At 35.9% G+C, this 25,191-nt stretch overlaps 2 protein-coding genes across 11 annotated transcripts in view; one reads left to right on the forward strand and one right to left on the reverse strand.

The window, feature by feature from the left end:
- LOC127801044 (lon protease homolog 1, mitochondrial-like) overlaps positions 1-12,850 on the reverse strand; it is a 36,470-nt gene extending 23,620 nt beyond the window's left edge. For both annotated transcript variants that reach the window (XR_008022935.1, XM_052335845.1), the window contains exons 1-6: positions 12,388-12,850; positions 2,186-2,251; positions 736-921; positions 552-617; positions 326-367; positions 54-176 (exon numbers count right to left, since the gene is read on the reverse strand). Coding sequence is in view for 1 of the 2 variants with exons in the window: in XM_052335845.1 (XP_052191805.1) it covers positions 54-176; positions 326-367; positions 552-617; positions 736-921; positions 2,186-2,251; positions 12,388-12,711 (807 nt within the window). In the remaining variant the exon portion in view is untranslated. The remainder of the gene's footprint in view (positions 1-53; positions 177-325; positions 368-551; positions 618-735; positions 922-2,185; positions 2,252-12,387) is intronic.
- A 5,255-nt stretch (positions 12,851-18,105) lies between these two features.
- Positions 18,106-24,040, forward strand: LOC127801045 (pentatricopeptide repeat-containing protein At1g09820). Of its 9 annotated transcripts, none has more exons than XM_052335847.1 (3): positions 18,106-18,425; positions 18,878-18,939; positions 19,022-24,040. In XM_052335847.1, exon 3 carries the CDS (start codon positions 19,879-19,881, stop codon positions 21,787-21,789), a length of 1,911 nt encoding a protein of 636 aa, XP_052191807.1. In that variant the 5' UTR covers positions 18,106-18,425; positions 18,878-18,939; positions 19,022-19,878; the 3' UTR covers positions 21,790-24,040. The 9 variants fall into 9 exon arrangements, with proteins under 9 accessions (XP_052191807.1, XP_052191811.1, XP_052191812.1 ...); XM_052335851.1 differs by having other exon boundaries at positions 19,928-24,040; XM_052335852.1 differs by having other exon boundaries at positions 19,944-24,040.
- The last annotated feature ends 1,151 nt before the right edge of the window (positions 24,041-25,191 follow it).

Here is a 25,191-nt window from a genome sequence, read left to right on the forward strand (position 1 = left end):
ATATAAGCATGAAGAAGAACATTAAATCTAAAATTTTGGGAGAAGGGCCACACCTGAGTGTAGGTTTGGACATGATCTCTCCAAAGAGAGCTTGTCTTCAAAACATCCCTCAATGTTGATATAACCTCAAATGATGTTGCCTTTATAACATCATCATCTTTATTATATGGCTTATCCTGCAACATGAACAATGACTGAATAAGAAAGAAGCAAAGCAAAATGAACTTAGAAGTCATAGAATGCATCAAGTTCTAGATTAAAATTAATCATTCAAATGAGGGGGGGAAATTTTTTCAGAAACTAAAAATAAAAAGGAAAGGCATGCCTTTAGATGATCAACTTTCACAGTAAGAGGATCCTCGCTGACCTGCACAGAAGTAACATACCTCAACCCCATGAAACTAGGCCTCAGTGAAAGGTTAAATATATCTCAAGCAGACGAACAAAATTATAATGGGGAAGGTAACAGAATATCATGCATATACTGAGACACAAGAAATGAGTGCTTTGAATAATACAAACACTTGGGATACCACAGTACTTTCACTCACCATTTCTGCGATTTTAAGTCGTCTATGACCAATAAGTACTACCTGGTCTCCTTGGATGCTTGTAATCTGGTAAATACATTAGCATAAAATAGCATTAATCATTGATAGGCATCTTTTGTGATTGCATTCAGCTTAGCCAAAAATCTTAAGGAATACTACAACAGACTTGAAATAACTGACATACCTGAGCTAGTGTACCAACTTCATGGAGGCGGTTAAACAAATCTTTTCCTTTGAGCTCATATATATTTTTGTCTGTATCTGCCGTTACAGTAGGATCATTACCAGGCTCATCTTTAAGAAGAAAAGCTCCAGCATAAGGGGCTTGTCTTTTTCGACTTTCCACTAAAGCTGCTAGTAATTTAGGATCCTGTCAGGTAAGAAATATGTGAGCAGACAATATACATAACCAAATAATTCCCATACCCTCCCAGAAAAATGGTAGCAGTGGTGCTCTTCTTTTTTTTTTCCTTGTTCTCCTTCACTGGAATAACTAGTAAGGAGAAACCCCAAATAAACAAATTTCAGAACCCATCCACATAACACATGAGAGAATCTCATATTAATAAATTGTCAAAATTTTTCACATTTCAAATTGCTTTCTGTTAAGAGTGTTGTCTCGAGTAATCTGATGATTGACAGTAAGAATGCATCGGAATTTAGAGGATATAGATAGGCGGTGACAATCTTATATTTAGATTTAAGTTGGGGGTTAATACTGGTAATATCTATACCGGTTATAAGGTTCCTAGAAGTTAACACCCTATTTTCTATAAATCGGATAGAGGTCTCGGCATAGGCGATGTATCATTCTCACGAGAAAGTGAAAGAGGAAAGGCTGTGTAATAGAATAGTCCTTTGTAATCTTGAAGGCTTGTAATCGTGAGGGACTACTGATCGCATTCTGATAATCAAAGGAAGGCTGCTCTCGGGAGGTTTTAGAGGTTGGATGTAGGATTGTCTTAAGGGGCAATCTGAACCAAGATAAAAGCTTTGTGTTCTTCTGTGGTTTGATTTAATTTCTGTCAATTTTCATTCTGTTTTTTCTTTGATATCGATTTGATCTTTGTGTTTGTTCAAACTGTGAGTGTGTGCACTTGTGAGGCAGTGAATTCTGTCTAAATAAACTAATTCTAAGTGCTCCCAAGATTACACTTTCAAACTGGATTACTAAGTGATTCAATTGCAGTTCTGGATTGTCACGAAGACTTGCAGTGTGAATCACCAGATGCTGGGGTATGAGACTGTACCCATGAGGCATTATAAGACAAACCAAACCAATATGACCTTTAATTTCAGTGTCTCGTAGAATGACTTGCAACTTAGGGCTTATGAAGATCATCAGACTTCCAAACGTCTGTTACTAATCAAAGAACTAAACTTTCAACTGAGTGTCTCTAACAGCAGAACCATTTATTAGGAAAACCAAGAGAGAGCCCCCTCCCCCAGCCAGAATATTAGGAAAAAGGGGCCAAAAGTAGCACATAGAATTGTAGCACAAAGTCAACAACTACAAATAGCAGTGTTCAATGATAGTGTTGTTTCATAATATATAGCCTCAGGTAAGCAGCAAGACTTCACCTATATCAGCATTACTATTCCACAACTTATACAACCAGAAAAAACAGCCAAACCTTCACATATATTGGCATGTAGAATCCTGGAAATAATGGCCTATGCGGCAATGGCAATGCCAAAACCTGTATGGAGAACCAAAAAAGAACACATATCAAATATATAAAAACAAATACAAATTAAAATTAAAATAAAATAAAAGACAGAAAAAGTACATTCTGTTCACTAAATTAGGGTGTGATAGCACCGCGTTTTGAATTTTTTTTCTGTCTGTATATTAAAACATGTGCCCAACAATTCACCAGGAAGATTTGTTAACCTTAGGACTCTTAGGTTACAACCTTAGGCGAGAAAACCCTCACATAAACCCTCTCAAACACTCTCGGATGCAATGAAAGAATAGAAACAGAATATATGGACAACAGAAAAGGAAATAACAGAATAAAAAGGATCAAACCAAACAGCATTAGGCGCAGATTTTATCCTGGTTCGGAATGCCTTTGGCAATCCTACATCCAGCCTTCAAACACCCACCAAGAGCAGCCTTTTATTAGGATGAAACTGATCAGTACAAAACCCAACCTCTCTCTCAATCCTATCGCTCAAGTACAGCCCTTGTTCACTCCAAGAAAACTCAAGAACACAATACATATGCCTCACTTTCTCTAGAACAAAGAATACTCACAATAGAAGAAGAGAACTTGGGAAGAGAGAGGAAGATGTTAGACTGCCGCCTTGCCCTCTTATTTATAGAGGAGGCAGAACCCCCATATAACTAATGACTATAGGGAAATTACAGTTAGACCCCCAAAGTTTACATTAATTACACTTTGGCTTAAAAAACCCTAACTGTTTAATAACTTCCAGCCAATAATCTTCCATACTTTACTGATCTTCTACCGCACAAACTCTAGGCAAACTTCAACAAGATTAATAGAGAAGTTGCCGAAGGCAAAGATAAAAACTAGTTTTTCAATCGAATGTTCTATTCAAGGGAGTGTCATCATCCACACCTCATTGTTGGTTAAGAAGAAATCATTCTTAAAACACATGGGACACTTTCATATAGACAAAAGACATGGCTTAGAGAATGTAAATATTTTACACCAAAGCCAAATAAACGACAAACGTTTGGTGTATGACTAGCACGTTTTCCAGCTGTGAAAGGGCGAGCTGCTAATGCTAGTTTATGATATCCATTACAGCCTCTCTTATGTGTCGTGAAGTAATGTCGGCACGGCATTTCTGCCTTTTTTCCCCCTACATTCACTTTTTTTTTTAGTCCACTTGTGGAATGACTACTCCCCCCAATCCAAATAAAGGAGGATTGCATTAGGTAACTGAGAACCAACATAGAAATTATTGAATCTTTCAACACCAATTCTAGACAAAATATTATTTTGTTTGAGCCTAACCCTCTTAAGAATGCGTTGTATCTGTAGGGTGTAATGAAAAAAGAGTTTGATGCCCATATTTTTTTGTTAAATATGCAAGTGTTCTCACATTTATGTGATTGAAAACAAGTAAAAAAGTTAGTCCAAAACAAATAGCTGGGGATTGGATCATGAAATGTTAAACTTTTAAGTAAAAATCTGTGGAAGCGGTGTACATGATGATCAAGAGAAGAATTAATATTTTTTTATCTCCAAGAAATGAGATGAGTTGGCGAGAAGGCTAAAATGTTGGCTGAGTAAGAAAATAACTTTTGGTACTCGGGAAGGATTGTACAAGGAATAGAGTATGAATCATAGTTGTCAAATTGAGATGAGTATCGTGAATCAAAGGGCCTAATTTCTGTATCGTGAATCATATGCTGTATGATACAGTAACAATTTGATAAATAGCTTAAAAAGAAATATAAAAGATGCTTTTATCTGTAACATGAAGAAAATACTCAAAAACAATAATTTTAACCAAGTTTAACAATATTGATATTGTGTATGGCACTACAAAAACTACCAGGAATCCAAAATTAATCATAAGTCTTACAAATAGGAAAGAGTGGAGAGAGTCGAGAGACTGTTCATTTGCTGGGCAGAGACCATTTGACAAAGACCAGAAGTAAACTTTCTTGGAGAGCAATAGTATTCGAGAGACCGTTAATTTTAACCTGGTTATTGATGTATATTTTTTAGCTCAGTTGCCAGCAATAATTTGCTCTGGAATCTGTTATGACTGTTCAGATTCCTATATGACTTCGTATTTGCAGTCTTGCATGATTTTTTTGAATATTAAAATGATTTGATTTTTATACTCAGCAGCATTTTTTAGGACTGTTCGCATTGACCAGGCTGAAAAAATTCCACTTGAAGCACATATTTTTTTATTGGCCATATCGTGTGAAACGCACAAATTGTATTGTATCATACGATACACGCAATACATGTTGCACTACAAGGCAAAAAATGCGATACACTCACTTTTAACATTGTTGGTGCATATTCACAAGTTAGATTGAGAGAAGAGTTAATGAAAAAAAAATAAAAAAAATTAAGAGGGGTGACTGCAATGAATACCTAGATGAAAGAAGATCATCACAGGAGATGAATTAAATAGTCATGTGAACAGAGAAATAAATGAGTATGGAGATATACATGGAGTTGATGCTTTCGGAGAAAGAAATAATGAGGTAAAAGCTATTTTGAATTCGCCATGGCATATGATTTCATCATACCCACCTGTGAGTTTAAGGTTTGTGATTTTTGTTGTATATAAACTCATCATAGCTATACCATGTTCGAGAAATGGGGTGAACCTTTACTTGTGCATAAAAATGGCTTATGACCTACCTAAATAGACTAGTTTCTTATGAGACAAAAGGATCATTATGTTGTAAGGATTTTAATGTTACACGAATAGAGTACCTAACTACTCAACACAAGCTTATGGTCCTTGACATCCATATTAAAAAATAGAGGAAGAATGGTGTAAAACGAAGCCCAATAATCAAATGGCATAATTTAAAAGGTGAAAAATAAGTTATTTAAAAAAATCTGTGGCAAAAAGATTAGGCCATGGAAGGCAAGGCTAATCCAATGTGAATTAAGATGGCTATTGTTGTTTGAAACACAACAAAAATAATTCTGACAAGTCCCAGGAAAAAGCCCCAAACCAAAAAATCATGAACCAATAAAGCTTGCTAAAAGACTCCACATACATGCTGCAATGAAGAAAATTAAATTTGACTAAATAAAAAAGGAAGCAAAGACAATCAAAGAAGTAAGATCAAAAGTTTACAAAAATTAGTACCACCGATTTGACGTAAAAACAACATACGAGATACATATAAGTTAGCTAATGCAAGAGCAAGATTTGAGCCAAGTGAAGTTCATAAAAGACAAAAATCAAAAGGTACTAGTAAAACAAGGGGCAATCAAGGAGAGACGAAATGAGTATTTTCAAAGCTATTGAATGAAAGTGGAGGAACAAAAATGACATTGGAACATCTTGGTAATTCTAAAGAAGTAGGAATTATATATTCTATACATGTATCTATCTGAATGAAATGAAGCAAGCTATAAAATAGATGAAGCATGATAAAGCAATTACAGTAGATAATATCCCAACAAAAGCACAGAAATGCATGAGACAAGAAAGCATTTTATTAGAGTGTCCTAGTGCAAGAGTGGGTCATTTTTTAACACAACCTTACCCTTACTTTGCACAGAGGCTGTTTCCACAACTCAAACACGTGAGCTTCCAATCAAAAAGGAGCAAATTTACCAATGCTACTAAAACATGCTCCCAAAAGAAAGCATTTTATAGTTAACAAAATAATTTAATGTAATTCTTAAATTGAAGATGATGTCTATCAAGTAGAGGAGTACTCTAATGCCCATTTACAAGAATAAAGGAAAGGCTCAAAATTGTGAAAATTTTATAGGAATCAAGCTAAAGAAATTTGATAGGGACAAAAAAAAAATTAGAAAAAGGCCATAAATAAGCACCCAAGAATGTGCTTTAAATGGTTATTTAGAAGATATTAGATTACATTCATGAAATGCTTTTTGTTGGAAGAAACCGAGGTATAAGAAGCACGGCATGAGTCACGAACTAAACTCCTAGATGAAGAAGGAGTTTAGATAAGATAACAGTCCTAGATGGGGAAGGAGTTTAAAAGGATCAACAGCAGCTAATATATCCACAGTTTTATAGATATATCTAATGTATATTTGTAAAATTAAATGTAAGTTATCTACAGCTGTAAAGTAGGGAGTATTTTTAGGAGATTTTTTAGATTTTTTTTTTTGTATAAATATTCTCCTAAAGCTAATGAATTATTTACGGGTGAATGATTGATTTCCCCTAGTTATTCTTCCATGATATCAGAGCCAGATTCCTGTTGACCTAATTTTTTTTCCTTCTTAAAACCATCCCAGGTAGACGGATTGAGTCTCCAAGATGGTCGATGACTCTAGCAGTGAGGTAACAACCTCTAATCCTCCTCCAGCAAGGACTCTTCCTGCAGCTCCATCTCTTACAACAGCCTTGGAAAGTCCTTCTCTTCAGATTACACAACATAAACTGAATGGAACCAATTTCCGAGAGTGGTTCCAATCAGTCCTGTTGGTGGTTAGAGGCAAGGGCAAGGAAGGGTACTTAACTGGTGATGTGGCGAGACCAAATACAGAGTCTGCTGGTTCAAGTATATGGGAAGCCGAGAATGCCATTGTTATGGTTTGGTTACTAAATTCAATGGAGCCTAAAATCGGTAGGACATATCTCTTCTACAAAACAGCTTGTGAGATATAGAAGGTTGTTCAGGAAATATATTCTGATCTAGAGAATTCTGCCCAATGTTTTCAAGTTAGGTCTCTTATTCGAACCACAAAACAAGGTACAAACTCAATCACTGAATATTTCAATACTTTAACAGCTTTGTGGCAAGAGATGGGTCTCTTTTATGAGATCAAAAGTGCACAGCAGATAGTAGAAAATATGGTAAGATGATGGAGAAAAAGAGAGTTTTTGATTTCCTTCATGGCTTAAATTCAAAGTTAGATGAAGTTAGGGGTTGGTTGCTAGGGATGAAACCCTTCCCAACCATCAGGGAAGCATTTGCTGAAGTTAAGAGGGAAGAAAGTTATGCTCCCAGAGTCCAGACACCCTATCAATGAAATCTATTCCCCTACATCAGCCTTAAACACTTTTAAGGGCAAGACTCCTTTATCCTCTAAAGGAGAGGCTGTAAGAGAAAAACAATGGTGTGATCATTGTAACCGACCTTATCATACTTGAGAGACTTGCTGAAAAATCCATGAAAAAACAGCAAATTGGAAGCCTAGAAATCAAAGAAAATGAGCACATATAGCAGGCCAATCAGTCTATATGGTAGAAGCCGAGAAGGGGAATTCAACACCTTTTACTCTTACTGCAAATCAGCTGGAAGTTTTACAACAATTAATCAGTCAATCCCAGGTGGTCAAAACCGAGAATGCAGATAATCCTACTCTTGTGGCTTCCTTAATCACAAAAGGTAATACTGCACACTCTCTTGTATCTCAAAGAATTCCTACCAGCAGTTGGATCATAGATACGAGTGCCTCAGACCATATGACAGGTTCTCTATATTTGTTGTCCAATTTTGAATTATGTGATAAACCTATGAATGTTTCTATGGCTAATGGTACCATATCCTTGGCAAAGGGAAAAGGAACAGTTGTGATAGGAGGTCTAATGCTTAAATCAGTTCTTTATGTCCTGGACTTGCAGTGTAACTTAATTTCAGTAAGCAAATTGACTAATGACAGGGATTGTTGTGTAATATTCTCCAAATCATCTTGTGTTTTTCAGGATCGATCCTCAAGGAAAATGATTGGCAGTGCTGAGATGAGAGGAGGGCTTTATCAAACATCAAGGAATGATCATTCTATTACATCTAGGTCTCAGTCTTTATATTCTTTAGCTCTTGCTTCATATTCAAACATTATGTTATGGCATCAGCGATTAGAACATCCAAGCTTTGAATATCTTAAATTCGTGTATCCCTTTTTATATAGCAATAAAACTCATAATTTCTCTTGTGAGCAGTGTATTCTTGCAAAACAGACCAGAAAATCTCACCCTAATCATGTTTATACTCCTTCCACACCTTTTCACTTAGTCCATACTGATATTTGGGGGCCATTTCGTACCTCAAATCTCACTAATACACGATGGTTCATCACTTTTATTGATGATCATACAAGGGTGTGCTGGGTATTTTTAATGAAAGAAAAATCTGAAGCTTTTTCGATATTCAAAAAGTTTCATCACATGGTCAAGAATGTGTTTCAAACTTCAATCCATGTATTGAGAACCGATAATGGAAGAGAATACTTCTCCAATGAGTTTAATTCATATTTAATTGAGCATGGTATCATTCACCAAAGCCCATATCCTTATAACCCCCAACAAAATGGAATTGCTAAAAGAAAAAATCGTCACCTACTTGAAACAGCAAGATCCATGATGTTCACTACTTCTGTTCCAAATTCATATTGGGGGGAAGCCATATTAACCTCAACCTATCTCATCAACTGCCTACCCTCCAAAGTCTAAAAGTTTAGGACTCCTTTAGTTGTTCTTCTTGATGTTTTCCATCATCGTGATAAAGTCCTAAACTCCCTTACCCCTCGACTGTTTGGATGTACTGTTTTTGTTCAGCAAAGTCCAATCTCTTCATCCAAACTAGACCCTAAGGCCATCAAGTACATTTTTTTGGGATATTCTCCAACACAACAAGGATACAAATGCTACAATCCTAATACCCGCAAATTTGTTGTCTCCTATGATGTATCTTTCCTTGAAACTCAGCCGCTTTTTCAGCCAACTTCTCACCCAGAAACAGTCACCCATTGGATTCCTCTAGTTCTTGACTCTTCTTCTTTGATTCCTCCCGCTAGTTCTAATCCGATAATTCCATCACTCGTGTCTGAATTTGATCAAGGGGGAGAGAATGAAAGAGGCCAAATCCAGAAGAGTGATCAAATTCAAACTGAACCACCACTATTGGTGTATTAAAGGAGGCCTCGTGACACTCAGTATCAGCAACAATCCATATCATCTAAACCGAGGGTGAGTTTAGAAAAATTACAAAACCAAGAGTTTGAAATGGAGGCTGATATTCAGGGAAATAAAGAATAAGTGCAGCAGTAACATGAGCAAGAGTATGATCTAGATGTTCGCATTGCTTAGAGGAAAGGAATCAGATCTTGCACTAAGTATCCTATTTCTAAATTTCTGGGATATTCAAAATTGTCTTCTAAATTCAAGGCATTTACATAAATCATCAATGATGAGGCTGTCCCTAAGGATATTTACTATGCACTACAAGAGGGAAAATGGAGGAAAGCGGTTATGGAAGAAATGCTAGCCCTCGAAAAGAATGGCACCTGGGAAATAGTGGATCTTCCATATGGAAAGCACACAGTTGGCAGCAAATGGGTTTTTACCATAAAGTACAACTCGGATGGGAGAGTGGATAGATACAAAGCAAGGCTTGTAGCTCAAGGTTTTGCTCAAACACAAGGCCTTGACTATGAGGAAACATTTCTATCGGTGGCCAAACTTAACTCTATTCGGGTGTTATTGTCATTAGCAGTGAATTTGGACTGGAAACTCTATCAACTAGACAAAAAAAATGCTTTCTTGAATGGTGAACTAGAAGAAGAGATCTACATGAGAATTTCCCATGGTTTTGAAAGGAAAGAAACAAGAGGAAAGGTATGCAAATTGAAAAAATCCTTGTATGGTCTAAAGCAATCTCCTAGGGCATGGTTCAAAAGGTTTAGTGACACACTAAACCACCTAGGATACAAGCAAGGACAAGCAGATCACACTCTCTTTACAAAAGTTGATTGCAAAGGTAAGAAAACTATCCTAATAGTCTATGTAGATGATATAATCATCAAGAGGAGAGAATTCTCAAGAGATAGAAAGGTTGAAGCAATAACTGAATGAAGTTTTTAAAGTAAAAGACTTGGGAGAGATGAGATATTTTTTGGGAATTGAAGTAACAAAAAGCAGCGAAGGTATTTTTCTATCTCAAAGAAAATACATTCTAGATCTTCTAAAAGAGATGAGAAAACTTGGTTGTAAGCCTGTGAGCACTCCATTAGAGCCTAACTGGAAAAATAAAAGGGAGAAAAATGAGGAACAACTGGTAGATGCTGGAAGATTTCAACGTTTGGTGGGAAAATTAATTTATCTATCTCACACACAACCAAATATTGCGTATGCAGTGAACATCATGATAGGCCCCCGATCCATTGGACCTACCAAAGGCAGCACAAGGGGCAGGGGCTAGGAGGTAAAATGGGTGGAGGATAGTAGGGGAAATAGCTGGTTTGTTAAAACAAACCAGCATGTACTGCCAGAGGCAGTTATGCTGAATAGGATGAGGTATAAATAAGAGAAAGAGAGTGAGAGAGAGGTGTGGAACTTTGTAGAAGATTGTTGGAGAGCTGGGGCCTCTCGAATGCCCTATTGTTCTTATTTTCCTTACTGCAAATTATTGGAAACCATTGATATTGATTGCTGTTGAATTTGCTATCTGGTATCCTATCAATTTGGTATCAGAGCAGTTGCCGATCACCATGGTAAACTTGAGCGAGAGAGAGGGGGACCTGGAGGAGAAGGTCGATACGATGAAGGGAGAGATTCAAGCCATAGACCGGAACGTCGCGGAGATGCTCGAACAATTCACCATCATGCGAACAAGATGGGATGAACAGGAACGGGAGAGGAAAGCGAAGACCCATGGGGGCGAATGGCCAACGGAGTTTACCCAAGATTCTGAAGTGACCCCTGGAGTCGGCACGAACCGAAGAATGGAGGGGGGCACGAGTGCCAGATGGAGGCAAGACGGGAGAGGTCGGCAGTTTTATAGATATATCTAATGTATATTTGTAAAATTAAATGTAGGTTATCTACAACGGTAAAGTAGGAGTATTTTTAGGAGATTTTTTAGATTTCTCTTTGTATAAATATTCTCCTAAAGCTAATGAATTATTTACGGGTGAATGATTGATTTCCCCTAGTTATTCTTTCACTTTTTACTTTATCTGATTCTCGCAATAGCAAAGAGAATATTCATCACTTCCAAATTCTAAAATTTTGGAAGTCAAAAAGGAAATTAAAGTTTGTGGTACTTTGCTAGTTCAAATCTGTAGGAAAAGAAAAGGAAGTGGAAAATTATAGTAGCTACCATATCTTGACCACAGCCTGAGTGTGGTCAGGATGATCTGAATTGGAATAATCTAGAGGGTTAAGATTAGAATCCAGAGGTCAGGTTAGGTCAACCTCAAAAAATAACAATCTTCTCAAGGAGGCATTCATGAGTGATTCATCAACCATCTCATAATTTCAGCGTGTGCTCCAAGAAAAACAAGGCAAATTTCACCATTCATTGGTCAGCACTCTTAGCAATTTCTAGTTCCAGTCAGAGAGCAATCCTTGGTGGTACAATATAAGCCTATTGAATCTTTGACGAGTTACTAATGGATTCCAGAGGCTCTGTGAATTTAGGGCACAAATTTTCATTGAGAGTTGTGTTGTTGAGTTAGCTTGGTCAGTAGTGTTGAAGACATGCATGCAAGTTGTGATTTTCAACACCGGAGGTCCAGGGGTACATTGTCCAAGATAGGGTAGTAAGTTAACAGTACTTAAATTATCATGTAGTAGATTGATTCCGCTGACAAGTTCTTTGATTTTCCCCATTTTGGATTTTTTTAATGTTTATTATGTTATTTTGGTTTATAGACATTCAATCCAAAATCAAGGGCAATCAAACTTTCACGATCATCACATACATGGTTTAAAATTTGCCACATTAGGGGAAAACGACATAAAACAGAAAGTTGGAACAGCAACCCCACATCCCCACCCCCACCATCCCCTTTCCTAAATGCAGTCAGACACCAACTCCTACTCACTACAGACACATGTTGCAGGGAAATACAATCAAATGATCATATTCCTTCACAAGAAAGTAGCGCCTCTTCTCAAGTCACAAGAAATGATAATTATCAAAAACAAAATAAAATAAAATTTGTATTGTTAGTGAAAAGGAAGAGAATAAACAAGCGAATTGAAGAAACAAAAATGCAATTGGACTTAATGTTTAAGCGGTTACAACAACTAAGCAAGAAAGGGAAAAGCGAATAGGTGAGAATATCACATTGTTCGTTGCTCTACTTATCTCCCAAAACTTCGATAAAAATAATGACAGAGAAAGGAACGTTTTCGAACATATGTTTGTGCGCGTATCTGAGAAGCTAACCGTGAGATAATCTTCGGGCCTGAACACTGTTGGCACAATGGCCGAAGAGGACTTATTAGACTCGGCTTCCTCGGCTTCGGCCTCAGCCCCCTTGGACTCGGCCGCGGCCTCGACTGGCTCGGACCCATCCTTCGAATCAGAACAGAAAAACAATCTGTGGCATAAATTATGGTTCCTCGGGTTAGAACGTTTGAGAGAGGACAAGACGCGGAGCAATGGAGAGTTCGACTCGTTCGCGTGGCGGAGATGCGGCGATAAGGGGGTGGGGGTGGTTGAGGCGTGGATTCGACCTCGCAGACACGAGGACGATAAGGCCTTCAACATGACAGACGGTAGGGATGGGGAGCTCTTGTTTGCTGAAAATCACAGCCGTGGACGGAGAGAAACCGCCATTGCTGGAGAGCTTGGGGAAGAAGAAAGAAATGGTTTTTGTGAGCAGAAGCCAAAGCCCTCCCTAAACCCTTCTATGCGGCGGGTTTCCAAGATTGTGCTTCTATTCTGTTGAAATTACGGATTTATCCCCATTCGACCCGACTTGGACCGAATTTCGCGGGCGAACCGGTTTTCAATCTAATTTGAATTAAAATTTATTATTTAATAAAAGTGTGGTGTTATTTAGGCACTTAAATTGTTATTTACACAGTCAAAGTAAATAAAAATATACAAATATTCTTTGGAATATTAAAAAATAATTATGTTGTGATTTTTGAAGAATATTTGTGTCTTTTTATTTACATTTAATATGTGATGTGTAAATATTATCGTCATTCTAAAAATATATAATTTACGCATATTATTATATTTTGAACTTATTAAAGTGTAATAATATTTTTTTTTCTCGTTAAATATAAGATAAGCTTCGAGAATATAATATGTTTACATGTCCATTATACAATAACTGAATTTGAACACCTAATTATTCATTACTCTTTAATAAATCACTTGCAACAAATTTTCCTAATGACATCAAGAAAATTGTGATTTATATGATCATATACCACAAAGCACAAAAGATGGTGTAATATCCCAAAATTTAGAAATAAATAATAGTTATTAATTTTGATATTTGAAGTCATTATTGAATATTTTGAGATTTTAGAAAAATATATTTATTTATATTGTTTTGAGGAAATGAGTAACTAGTTAATTATTTTATTTTAAAATATTTATGAAAATAAGGAAAAGTTGAAATAAATTAAATTAGGAGTTTTTTTGGAAGTTTTTCGGAAGTTTCGAGTGTTAGTGTAAATATTATGAGAGGGTGTGTGTGAATTTCAAAAGATAAGAGGTGTTGGTGTGATTTCGAAAAAGGGACCAAGGGTCCCTTAAATTAAATGGAGCGCGTTATATGTGTGAGGGTGCAGCTAGGTCAAATCGTTCGCTCGTGAGATAGGCCTGGGCGAGGTTGCGGGTTCGATTCCGCGTGAGGGGCTGCGTGCGCGAGGAAAATGGCTGAATTTTTCAACCATGTGCAGCTGCTAGCACGCCACGTGGCACAAGCTAGGCCCTCCAATTGCCTTGGCCGCTAAGCTTCATTTTGGCTTCATTTTAAGGCTAATTTTGGCCATTCTGATGTCTAAATAGAGAGCAAAATGAGAAGAAATAAGAGTTGCTCGATAACTGAAAAATGGGAGAAAATATAAATAAATGAGGAAAATCAATGGGATTTTGGGATTAATTGGTGTCTAAAATTTTTAAGTAAGTGGGTAAAATTGGTATAAATAATATATGTTTAAATTATAAATTTTATACGATTAAATTATACAGTTTACGTGATTATAATTAATTAATTAATTTAAGTCACGATTGTATTACTTGTTAGGAAACGTTTTACTTCACAACGGGAACAAAAAAAAGGCAGGAATCGGCTGATTTCAGGCAAGCTCCTAACCCTCTCCTCGTGTTCTTCATTTCTTGCTAGAATCTTCGTTATTTTTCATATTTTACACTCTCCCACACCGAGACTCGGTTCTATGTATTAATAATAATAATTCGCGTGGTAACCACCATATGACTTATATTTTATTAATGAGTTTATTGTTAATAGAATGAACTAAGCAATGATGTATCGGTGTCTTTCATTTCGACCGTAACGAAGCTTCGTATCGCTTCGCTTTCCTTTGAGAATGATGCCGATCACGTTGGGGCTAAGTTCTTAGAATATTGAACTACGGTTTAATTGGGATATGTGAAGAGTCTTACTGGGAAAAGTGTAATGTGTGGTAACATATATATTGAGATGGTTTATTGTGTATGAGAAGTGACGAGATTGCGAATGACATAATGGTGTCTATGTTTTTCTGGATAAAGTATGCGAAATGATGAGTTTAAGTGGCTAAGTTTAATGTCGTCTATGAGTGTCTAAGGGTATGGGGTACAAAGCCACTGACTGTCAATCGTGGGTCGTGGCAGTTGATGGCTGGATGTATGGGCGTCAGTCATCGGCTATTAAGATAAGCGCTAAACGAGCCAGAAGAGCTAGTACTGCCAGATTCCCACTTTGGTTTGTGCATATCATGATGTGTGCTATATAGGGCTTGGGTTGCATTCACTGTTGGGGCATGCTTTGTGTGTGACTAGGTGTGTGAGCATTTGCAACCCGGTTCATCTAAGAGCTAACTTGGGTTCTTTAGGTGAGCCGGTGCATTTAGAGGCATTTCGCATGTGTGAATTCTTATGTGGGTGTAGCATGGTCTGATGCTTGGTTTATGGGGGCTTTGTCATCACGTTTATGTTGCAAAAGCCGTTGCATTTCCTAACTGTTGCACTACATGGTGAGAATGTGTGGCTATAAGTAATGAGTATGAGTGATAGGCGTGGCTCACGGTAAGACCTTGGGAGTAAGACCCACGGCAGCGTTGCCCACGGAAAGACCTTGAGGTGAGACCTACTGTGACAATAAGACCATGGGGTGAGACCCACGGCAACAGATTATGTAGTAAGCGCCAGAAATGGACATGCAAAGGAAATGGTATGGAGGTAGCTTATAAAATACTGCTAACAGGTTTGTATATGGGACTTGGGTGCGAATGTGTGTTTGATGTGGACTCCAAGGACTGTTTATGTGAAGTTTATTATATGTTTATGCATCTAGAAAATAAGGCAGGTATTGGGCATGGCATGATATGACGTTGCATTGGCATGAATTGCATGGGATGTTATGGGGAGAGTCATGTTTGTATCCTACAGCCTTTCTTTCCTGAGCTTACTGAGTCTTGCGACTCACGTTTGCTTTCCATCATTCCAAGTAAAAGTATCTCGAGATCGCATATGCATACGACAGAGTTGAGTCCGGAGTATCGAGTCAGGATAACAAATACAAAGCTTTCCCGAATCTAGGTCTTGGGTGTCATTGTGCTTGTGTTAAGGTTAATGTTTTATATTTGATATAGATGTGTATTATGTAAGCCAAATGGGCACACGAATATTAGCTATGTAATGACGATTTTGAGATGTTATATAAAAAAAAAGAAAAAGAATATGATTTTAATAAGGGTTGTATATGAGTTGTAGTTGTGTTATTGTTCGGTATCATTTTAGTAATGACCCTGTCATGAATCCTCTTTGTGCACGAGGAGGCTTCAGGAGACGGGCCGTTATAGATGGAGTGAAAATCCTTTTGAAGACAATTGAATACACATTCTCTAAAAACAAACAAAATTAGTATTTTTGTAAATCTTATGCTGTAATTAGCATGGGCTCCTACTTTCGTCAAAACCTATGATCCATGTGATTGGATTATGATGCAAGGAAACGTCTTAGAAGTGTCGATTTTGTCTTTCGAAATGCTGAAAAACGTTTTTGCAATTTTTTGAAAGTTTTAGCTCATTTTGTAATAAGTTAAAAATATATAAATAAACATGTGTCCACAAAGTGAGTTAGAGATTGAAATAATTTCTTCTATAACCAGCGTTTATTAATTATGATTCCATGACTACCATAAGGCTCTTTTATGTAATACCACAAGAGCTCAAGATCAAGTCTAATAAGAGACTTTAGAGAAGCTAGTATATATATATATATATATCGAGAATGGTAAATAAATAAACAACACCAGCTGGATACTTTTTGAACTGAATGTAGATAAATAACTTCCGAGTTGAGCGTGTTTGAGCTATGGTAACTCAAGAATGGATGACATCTAGGAAGTTCGTGTAGACCCATCAAAATAAGTTAATTTGGTATTTCCTATAGCTCGATGCTGGATGTTACACTTTATCTCTAACCCTTATCGTAGTTCATCATTGTTGCCCGATTACTTTATGCTTGGAGCCATTATTGACTCACAACTCCTATTACTTGGTGTCGTTGTTGAATCACAAATACAATTTGGACTTAGTGGTTTTCGATTCACAAACATGAATCGACATTTCAGTGCTTGGTGCCTCATTTTCCACGTAGCAAATTCAATTCAACTCTGGTTATTCGGTGTCAATTCACAACTTCGATTGTTCAATATCGCCATCAATTCGTAAACACAAATTAGGTTGAGCTGCTGTCAATTCACAAACACGAATCAACATTTTTGTGCTCGATGCCACCGTTTCCATACAACACAAAATCAATTCACAACTCTAATTGTTCTATATCGTCGTCGATTCACAAATACAAAACTCTTAGTTGGGTTGGTTTTTTGATCAACAACTGACGACAACCATCTTGCTTATTATCTATATTTATTAATTTATGTTATACAAATGTATTGTGTATATATATATTATATGGATAAGTATTGTAACGTGCATGTATGTAATACTTATTTTTCTAATTCAATACTATGTATGTAATGTATTATGTTCGTGTATACATATATTATGTGAATAAGTAAATGTATCGTGTATGACTATATGTAATATTTATTTTTCTAATTCAGTACCTTGTATGTAATATATAGTATGTAATACTTATTATATAAATGTATATAATATTTATAAAACCTATGTTTATGTTCGTTTGAATACATTATAGAATGTATGTTATTTTTAAATTGAATAACTATTTTATATAATTTTAATATTAAAAATTATATTTACAAAAATATCACAATATTTTTTTTGTATTTATGCAATTTCCCTATATTATGTACCTTACTTTTATGAAAAATGTCAATTTTGTTTGTCTTTTTTCATATTATATCATATATGTTTATTGTTTATATTTCTGCATAACTTAATGATTAGATACCAATTTACTATATAAGATGGAATAATAATGCTCTTAACAATTTATCTCCCTTGTCATAATCGAGAATATGAGTACCGAGAGCCACACAAGGGTGATCATTCAAAGAATACTCTTAGAAGAATCTAACACAACCTTCAAATTTAACCTTTATAAGTAATTGGATATAAATTTATCTAAAATTTATATTTGATATGAGATTTTGACCAATTTATTATTTATTTGGTTGGTTGGGCCTTATTTGCATTGGTTAGTTTTAAATCTTAAAAGGGGATGTTTGGCTAAACTTAAAAGTTGATTAACACTAATTATGAAATTATTTATTAATTTTTTTTAAAAGAGGCTGAGTATTTTACTGCATTTATTTTTTTTGTCGTTTGAGTTATGAAATATTTTAAATATTTTTAACTAACTCTTTATTTATATGGAGGGATATTTAAAATATTTAATATTTTGAATTATAAAAAATAAGTAAAGTCTGCACTTAAAAGGACTATAATACCCTTAACAAATAAAAAAATTAGAAGCGATGTCCCAAATGCACAACCCATAATCAGCGGTCAGTATCTCATCCCCCTTCTCCTCCCTCGGCAGCATCAGTCATCTCGGCGGCAGCGTCAATATCTGGTGTCCCTTCGTCGCCAGAAGTTGCTGCTGCTATTTCTGGAATCCCTTGTTTGTCGATGCTGCTTCATCTTCCTCTCTCCGTTCGCCCTGTCATCTCCGGCGACACGGCGTTTCGGATCCGGCTTCACATATCGGGCGTCACAGCGTCTCATCATCTCTGGCTTCTTTGCTGCTGCTCAATGGCGTCACACCGTTCCCACTTCGACCTCACAGCAATTTAAATCTGAGAGGTATCCCATTTTTTGCTGTATTTTGTTGTTTTGTTTGCCGTGAACAAATTTTGTTGCTATGAACAATCTTAGAACATGGCATGGTATCCCAAATTTTGCTGCATTTTGTGTTGAAGTATGGATTTATTGGTTTTTTTTCAACACTTATAACAAATTTAAGCTTTTGTTTTATCAAAATATGTTGCTTATTCAAAGATCGGGCTCTGTTTTGTTTATTTCATTCCAAAGTCTGGACTTCTTTTAGGATACTAGCTTGCTCAACTCTGGCTGCATATATAATGCTTACATATATATCATTTAATACAGATTTGTTGTCCCCAGCACCTCTGCTGAAAACACATAATGGATGCATTTTGTGTTAACCTTTTACTGATTGTTGAATTTGAATTCTTCTGGGTTTGTTTTAGTTTGTTCTTGTCTTAACCTTTCACATGCCTAATATAATGTATCAGTTTGTTCTTATTGTTGGTTGAATTAGCAGCTACTCAATTGCAAGACTTGTATCCAACTTGAGGTAAGCTTTTTGTCATCCTTTCTCGAATTAAAAGTTCCTTTGTTTGGACTATGTTCTGATTGAATTATTTTTCCTTATACAGTCATGGACCAATTGAGAGGCTGTTTGGCTTAGCGATTTGACTGTTTTTAAGTTGCTTATGCAGCATATACGCTATATGGCATTTTATGATGAAGTGTTTGTCAATAAGAATTAGCTTAAAAACTATATAGCTTATAAGCGATTACAATAGCGTTTTACAAAAGCTGGTGCCCCCTACTTTGGCAAAAAACGCTACAAGATTACTGTCGTTGACCGACGAAAATACCATTATGCCCTCAAAAGTTACATCTTCTTCTCCTTCCTTGCTCTCTTCCCCCATATCAGAAGCGAAGATTACTGCCGCTGCAACTGTCGCCGTCGCCCCTCGTCCAAACTCGCTGCCGCCGTCGCCCCTCCTCCAGATCTGTCGTCGTCGTCATCCAACTGGGTTGCCATCGCCATCTGATTGGTGGGTCACACCATCGGCTGCTGCTCATCACTGCATGCAGCGTGTGTATATATATATATATATAATAGCAATAATAAACATAATATATGTTATATGTAAATATAACACAAAATAATATATATTATTATTATATATAACATATATAATAATATTGTATTAATATATTTTTAATAATTATGTATAATTTATTAACATTTAATAATAAAATTTTGCATCATGTCTATTTTAGTCTTTTTGTCAAATTTTAGTAATTTATCAGTTCTTTTAAACCAAACACATAAATATTAATTGATACTTTAAAAGTACATTTATCTAAATACATTGTCAACTTAAACGTTACTTAATTTTTAACTTGAAAGCTAAATAGCTTAAAAGCGATAAAAAAATGGGTAAGCCAAACAGCCTCTGAATAGAACAGCAATTGCTATTGTTTTTGGCTTGGTGGTTTCATGTTGTTCACCGGTAACAGCGTTTCTCTTTCTTCTCTCCCGGTGATAGTAATTTATGCGCGCAGTCACTGCCCCATGGATTGGTTGAGCAGTCTCCGTCTTCCAAAACGAAGATTCTACATTTACATATCCCCCATCACTCCCTGTCGCCAAGTCCAGAGCATTCCACTTTCGTCTCCAGATTCAGCTGCCACAAGCCCTGATTCAGTCACGCTCAACATGGCTAGGGTTTCCGATCTCATAGCAAAACAGCACTGGTCCAACCTCAAAACCCTAACCAAACAAACAAATCCCAACAGTTTCCTTAAGCTACTTTTCGAATCTGGAGCCAACCCTGATGTGATTCAACTCTACTTCAAGTGGTCAGAGAAGGAATTTGGAGTTTTCCACAGCCTCGAGCTCTACTGTAGAATATTTCATTTATTGGTAAATGCAAACAAGTATGGAAAGGCCAGGAGTTTATTGCATCATCTTGTTAAGAATGAAATGCACTCGAATCCTTCAATTTTTCATACACTTTCGATGAGCGGTGGATTTTGTGCTAATTCAATTATTGTTGACATGCTAATACTTGCTTATGCAAAGAATTTGAAAACTGATTTGGCATTTGAGGCTTTTAAGAGGGCTGGAGATTATGGGTATAAGGTGTCGTTGCTGTCTTGCAATCCAATGTTGGCTTCTTTGGTTAAGGAGGGTAAATTCCGGGTTCTTGAGATAGTGTATAAGGAGATGATAAGGAGGAGGGTTGAGCCTGATGTGATTACTTTCAATACTGTTCTTAACGGGTTGTGTAAGGCAGGGAAGTTACAGAAGGCAGGGGATGTCCTAGAGGATATGAAAGTGCGGGGGCTTATGCCTTCTGTAGTTACTTATAATATCCTTATTGATGGATATTGCAAGAAAGGTGGAGGAGGGAAAATGTACAAAGCTGACAGACTTTTAAAGGATATGGTTTCGAAGAAGATTTGCCCCGATGAAATTACTTATAACATTCTTATTAATGGGTTTTGCAAGGATGGAAATGTATCTGCTGCTATGAAGCTGTTCAAGGAAATGCAAGAGCAAGATTTGAAACCTAATATTGTTCCATATAATTGCTTGCTTAATGGTCTATGTAGCAAGTGCAAACTTGATGAGGCCCTTGCCTTGTGGGATGAGATGAGGGGGTTAGCCATGAAATTGAATATCGCTAGCTTTAATATCCTTATCAATGGGTTTTGCAAAAAGAAAATGTTGAAGGAAGCTAGGGAGTTGTTGGATGACATCAGTGAACAAGGCTTGGCTGCAGATGTTTTAACATTTAATACTCTAATTGATGCTTATTCTAAAGCTGGAAGGTTGGAAGAAGCTATTGAATTGCTTGATTTAATGCTGGCAAAGATGGTTTTTCCCAATGTGTCAACCTATAATTGTTTACTTGGTGGTTTTCTTGCAGAGGGAAACGTGGAAGCAGCTAGGAAGCTTCTAGATGACATGGAAAATAAGGGTTTGAAAGCAGATCTTATAACATATAACATTCAATTAGGTGCATTATGCAAGAGAGGGGAGTCAAGTAAGGCAATGAGACTTCTGGATGAGATGTTTGACAAAGGTGTGACTCCTGGCCATTTGACTTACAATATTGTGATGGATGGTTTTTGTACAGAAGGAAATCTTAGTGCAGCTGTGACTGTAAGGACACGTATGGAGAGAGAAGGGAGGCGGGCAAATGTTGTGACATATAATATCTTAATTAAAAGCCTTTGCAAGAAGGGTAAGTTGGGAGAAGCAAACAGGCTCCTCAATGAAATGATAGAGAAAGGATTGGTTCCAAATAGGACAACCTATGACATCATTAAGGATGAAATGATCGAGAGGGGATTTGTTCCAGATATAGAGGGGCATTTGTATAATCTTTCAATCAACTCTTAATGCTCTAGGAACAACTAATCTAATTCTTTGATAACTTCTTTTAGGTCTCTTTCAGGGCAAGTATAGAGGACAACTAAGTTGAGTCCTCGTGGCATGTTGTTTATACCTCAATATTAGATGCCTCTGAATTGATTGGGTGCTTGCTTCAAAATACTTAAACCACTGCTTTTACTTCCTGGATTATGTGAGTACAGAAAAATAGCTTTGCAACGTTCAGCATTAGCTGTTCTAATCTGATAAAGCATTGAGGGAGGTTCTCTTACATTTCGTCCAATGTCCTTGCAAAAGGTGGAACATTGGATAAAATGTAAATCCCATGGACAAAATATAGAGAACCTCCATAGTTGGATTGAGGTTCTTATATATGTTATTTTTCTGCTTTGATGGATTGAAGTTCTTATACATGTTAATATATAAATTCCATGTTCCATTACATCAACAGAGTGGATGCATCCGGTGTAGACATGTGAATAAATGTCACTTTCATCTAATTCTAATTTGTAAGAGCAGGGGGATACTATTTGTTTTTATCCATTTAAAGTAAAATGGTTTTCTCAAATTAGCATAGAATTCCTAGTATGTGGAATGAGATTTTCACACACAGTTTCATTCCAAGTTATTTGACCTTGTATGTTCATCATCAGCATCTCTTTTTAGCTGTGTTGTAAGGAGACATGGTAGGCTGCCTCTTTTGGCATTTTATAGTTTTTGGGCGAGGGGGCTGAAGCACGCCTATTATTTTCCTAGTCATCCGTGTTGCCATTGTAAGACAAAATAACAGAATGTTAGGTTATTTGATGTTAGGGGAACCCTTCCCAAAAGAAAATGAAACCCTTGTCATTTTATTGTCTGGATGGTTTTATTTGTGGGAGGTGCGACTTCTCTTATTAGAAAGAAAGTTTGATTTTTGTCGGGTTGTATCTTGCGTGAAAAAAGTAACCCTTTTTTGTTCACCTCGATATGTTTCTGTTAGGGGACTTGGTTCGTATGCAGATTTCTTTATTTTACCTTGCAAGCATGAAACCAGATTGGTTTTTGGCTTGTTCTCTTCTTAGTATTTGCTCAATACTGCCTCAAAAAGTTTCATATTGTCACTCATTAGCTTGATTCCTCTATAATTTCCCTAACGTTGAGCATCTTCTTTATCATTATGAATACACGCTAAAGTGCTCTTCCTCAACTTGTCAGGTATCATTTTTTATACTGAAAAATGCCCTCTTCCCCCATGCATTTTCATGCTTCTATCAGAATATTATGGGGTGCAATTGCTTTATTTAATTGGTCACTGATCAGTTGTACAATTGGTTTTGAGAGCTGGGTTTTGAAGTCAGCCAAATATAGATTAAAAAAAAAAAGGAAAACTGTAACTTGGACAGGAGAAGCAGATTTTCTCTCTTCCTAACTGCTTGCTTTTTGAAATTATGTGGAGGATATTGTAGGATAAATGAAGAGAAACACCAAAGATCAGTTTGTGTTAATTGCTTAGTTTGTTAAATAACAGCCCCAACAATGTATATCAAAAGCTTTCCTAGATGGTCCATAGGCAATCATGGGAACAGAATAAACTAATTAAGGTGCTCCAACAGAACAGACAAGAACACAAGCAAGCAAATAACCTCAAGATTTGAACTCACAATTTCCTGGAATTAAAGATTCAATTTGCCCTGAAGCCATCCATCCATATGAAACATCTAGCTAGCCGGCATTATATATGTGCTGTTCATTCTCATTTGATTGCATTAGGTCAGGGATTCTCCTGGTACTGTCAACTGTAGTGATTGTTGGATGGTTGGTTCATGCCTTTCCTGTTGAGTAACAACAGATGTATTCTATGATTTTGCACTTACTAGTTGCTTGATATATCTCTCCACTAAGGTGCATGTTCTTGTCAACAATGGTGCAGGTGATAGATAGATGAGGAATTTTCTATGGAATTTGAGAAGAATGAACTTGCTAAACTAATAATGCAGTGCCAGAGAGTTTTATTAAAAAATTGTGTGCGTGGTAGTCCCTGTCTGTCCACAGGAATGCTGTTGGTTGAGTGCTTGTGTGTCAAAACCACTCTCTGTCTCACGCAGTAGTAGTTAGTTTTGCATTATGTTTTCATATATATAATTAGAGAGGTGTTCTATGTGATGTCTTGTGTAAAAAAATAAAATAAAATCATATTTAATGTTTAATAGTTACTGTTTATTTTTTAATTTTTTTAAACAAAATAATATTTGATGCAGCGGTAAAGTTGTTTGAGAAATCATACTATTCAAGGGTTATTAGTTCAAATATTGTTGGTATAATTACTTTTTATTTTTTAATCATACACATAGAGTATCTTAGAAAAATAATATTTCAGGGCTTCATAAAGTATTGACATATGGTTTCATGACAGTAAAATTGAGTGTTTGCTTATTAATAATAAATAATATAGATAATTGTGTCGTTAGGGTAATGATTAAACAGTAATAAATGTATTTTTTTCAGATAATGTACATTTATTGTATCTTGTTTTAATGCTTAAACAATTCTATTAATTTATGATAAATTTATTATGTTCTGAATAATTTAATCAATAAATAAAATTATTTGATTGTTAAATAAAATACAATAAATATATCTTATCTAAAAATAAGAAGCATTTATAGGTCCTTAACCACTAAAAAAATTTGACAATAAAGTGAGAAACTAGTTCTACTAGATGTTCATTGTTAGGTTTTTGCATTTCATTCCATCAAATTAGTAAATAAAGCAAGTTTTAATAAGTTTTACAGCTAAATTATAAGTAAAAAACCCCAGTGATAATAAATACATTTGGCATGATGTATTTGTCCCATCTTACTACATGTAGTAAGTACGTAAATAGTATATAGACAAAATTATATGCAGTTTGTCTTTATCTCTATCTCGGTACCTATTCAAATTGGAGTTGTGATATGACCATCAATATAACACAATTGCGACTCTTCCTTACCTCATAATACACATATATAAATATACGAATTTTAAAAACAAGTATGTTATTTATTATATATGAATTACTTATCTTCACTTCGAATAACTAAACTCACTTAATTATTAGAGAATATATTATGGAATTGAATCCTATCCTTATAGGTTGAAACGCATTCAATGTAGAACATATTCGGTGGCGATCAATTTTGACCCATCATTAAGAGTTATACATATTTTTGCTTGAAAGTAATTTTTTTTTCTTTTGGTAACTATGAATTATTTTAATAAATTTAATTATTTTAAAAAATATAACAATACCAACGGTAAAAGTCATTATTATATAAATAAATGGGACTAGATTGCATATAATAATAATAATAACAATGAGCATGCGGCTAGGCAGTTAGAAGGTTAAGTACGCAGGATGTCTGATTTCAGTCAGGGCAATGTGAATGT

The sequence above is a fragment of the Diospyros lotus genome, chromosome 5 (genome assembly GCF_014633365.1).
Source record: "Diospyros lotus cultivar Yz01 chromosome 5, ASM1463336v1, whole genome shotgun sequence".
NCBI classification, from domain to species: domain Eukaryota; kingdom Viridiplantae; phylum Streptophyta; class Magnoliopsida; order Ericales; family Ebenaceae; genus Diospyros; species Diospyros lotus.

What these genes read in the sequence shown, in the direction of transcription:
- LOC127801045 (XM_052335847.1), top strand. Translation starts at nt 19,879, where the DNA reads ATGTTGTTCACCGGTAACAGCGTTTCTCTTTCTTCTCTCCCGGTGATA.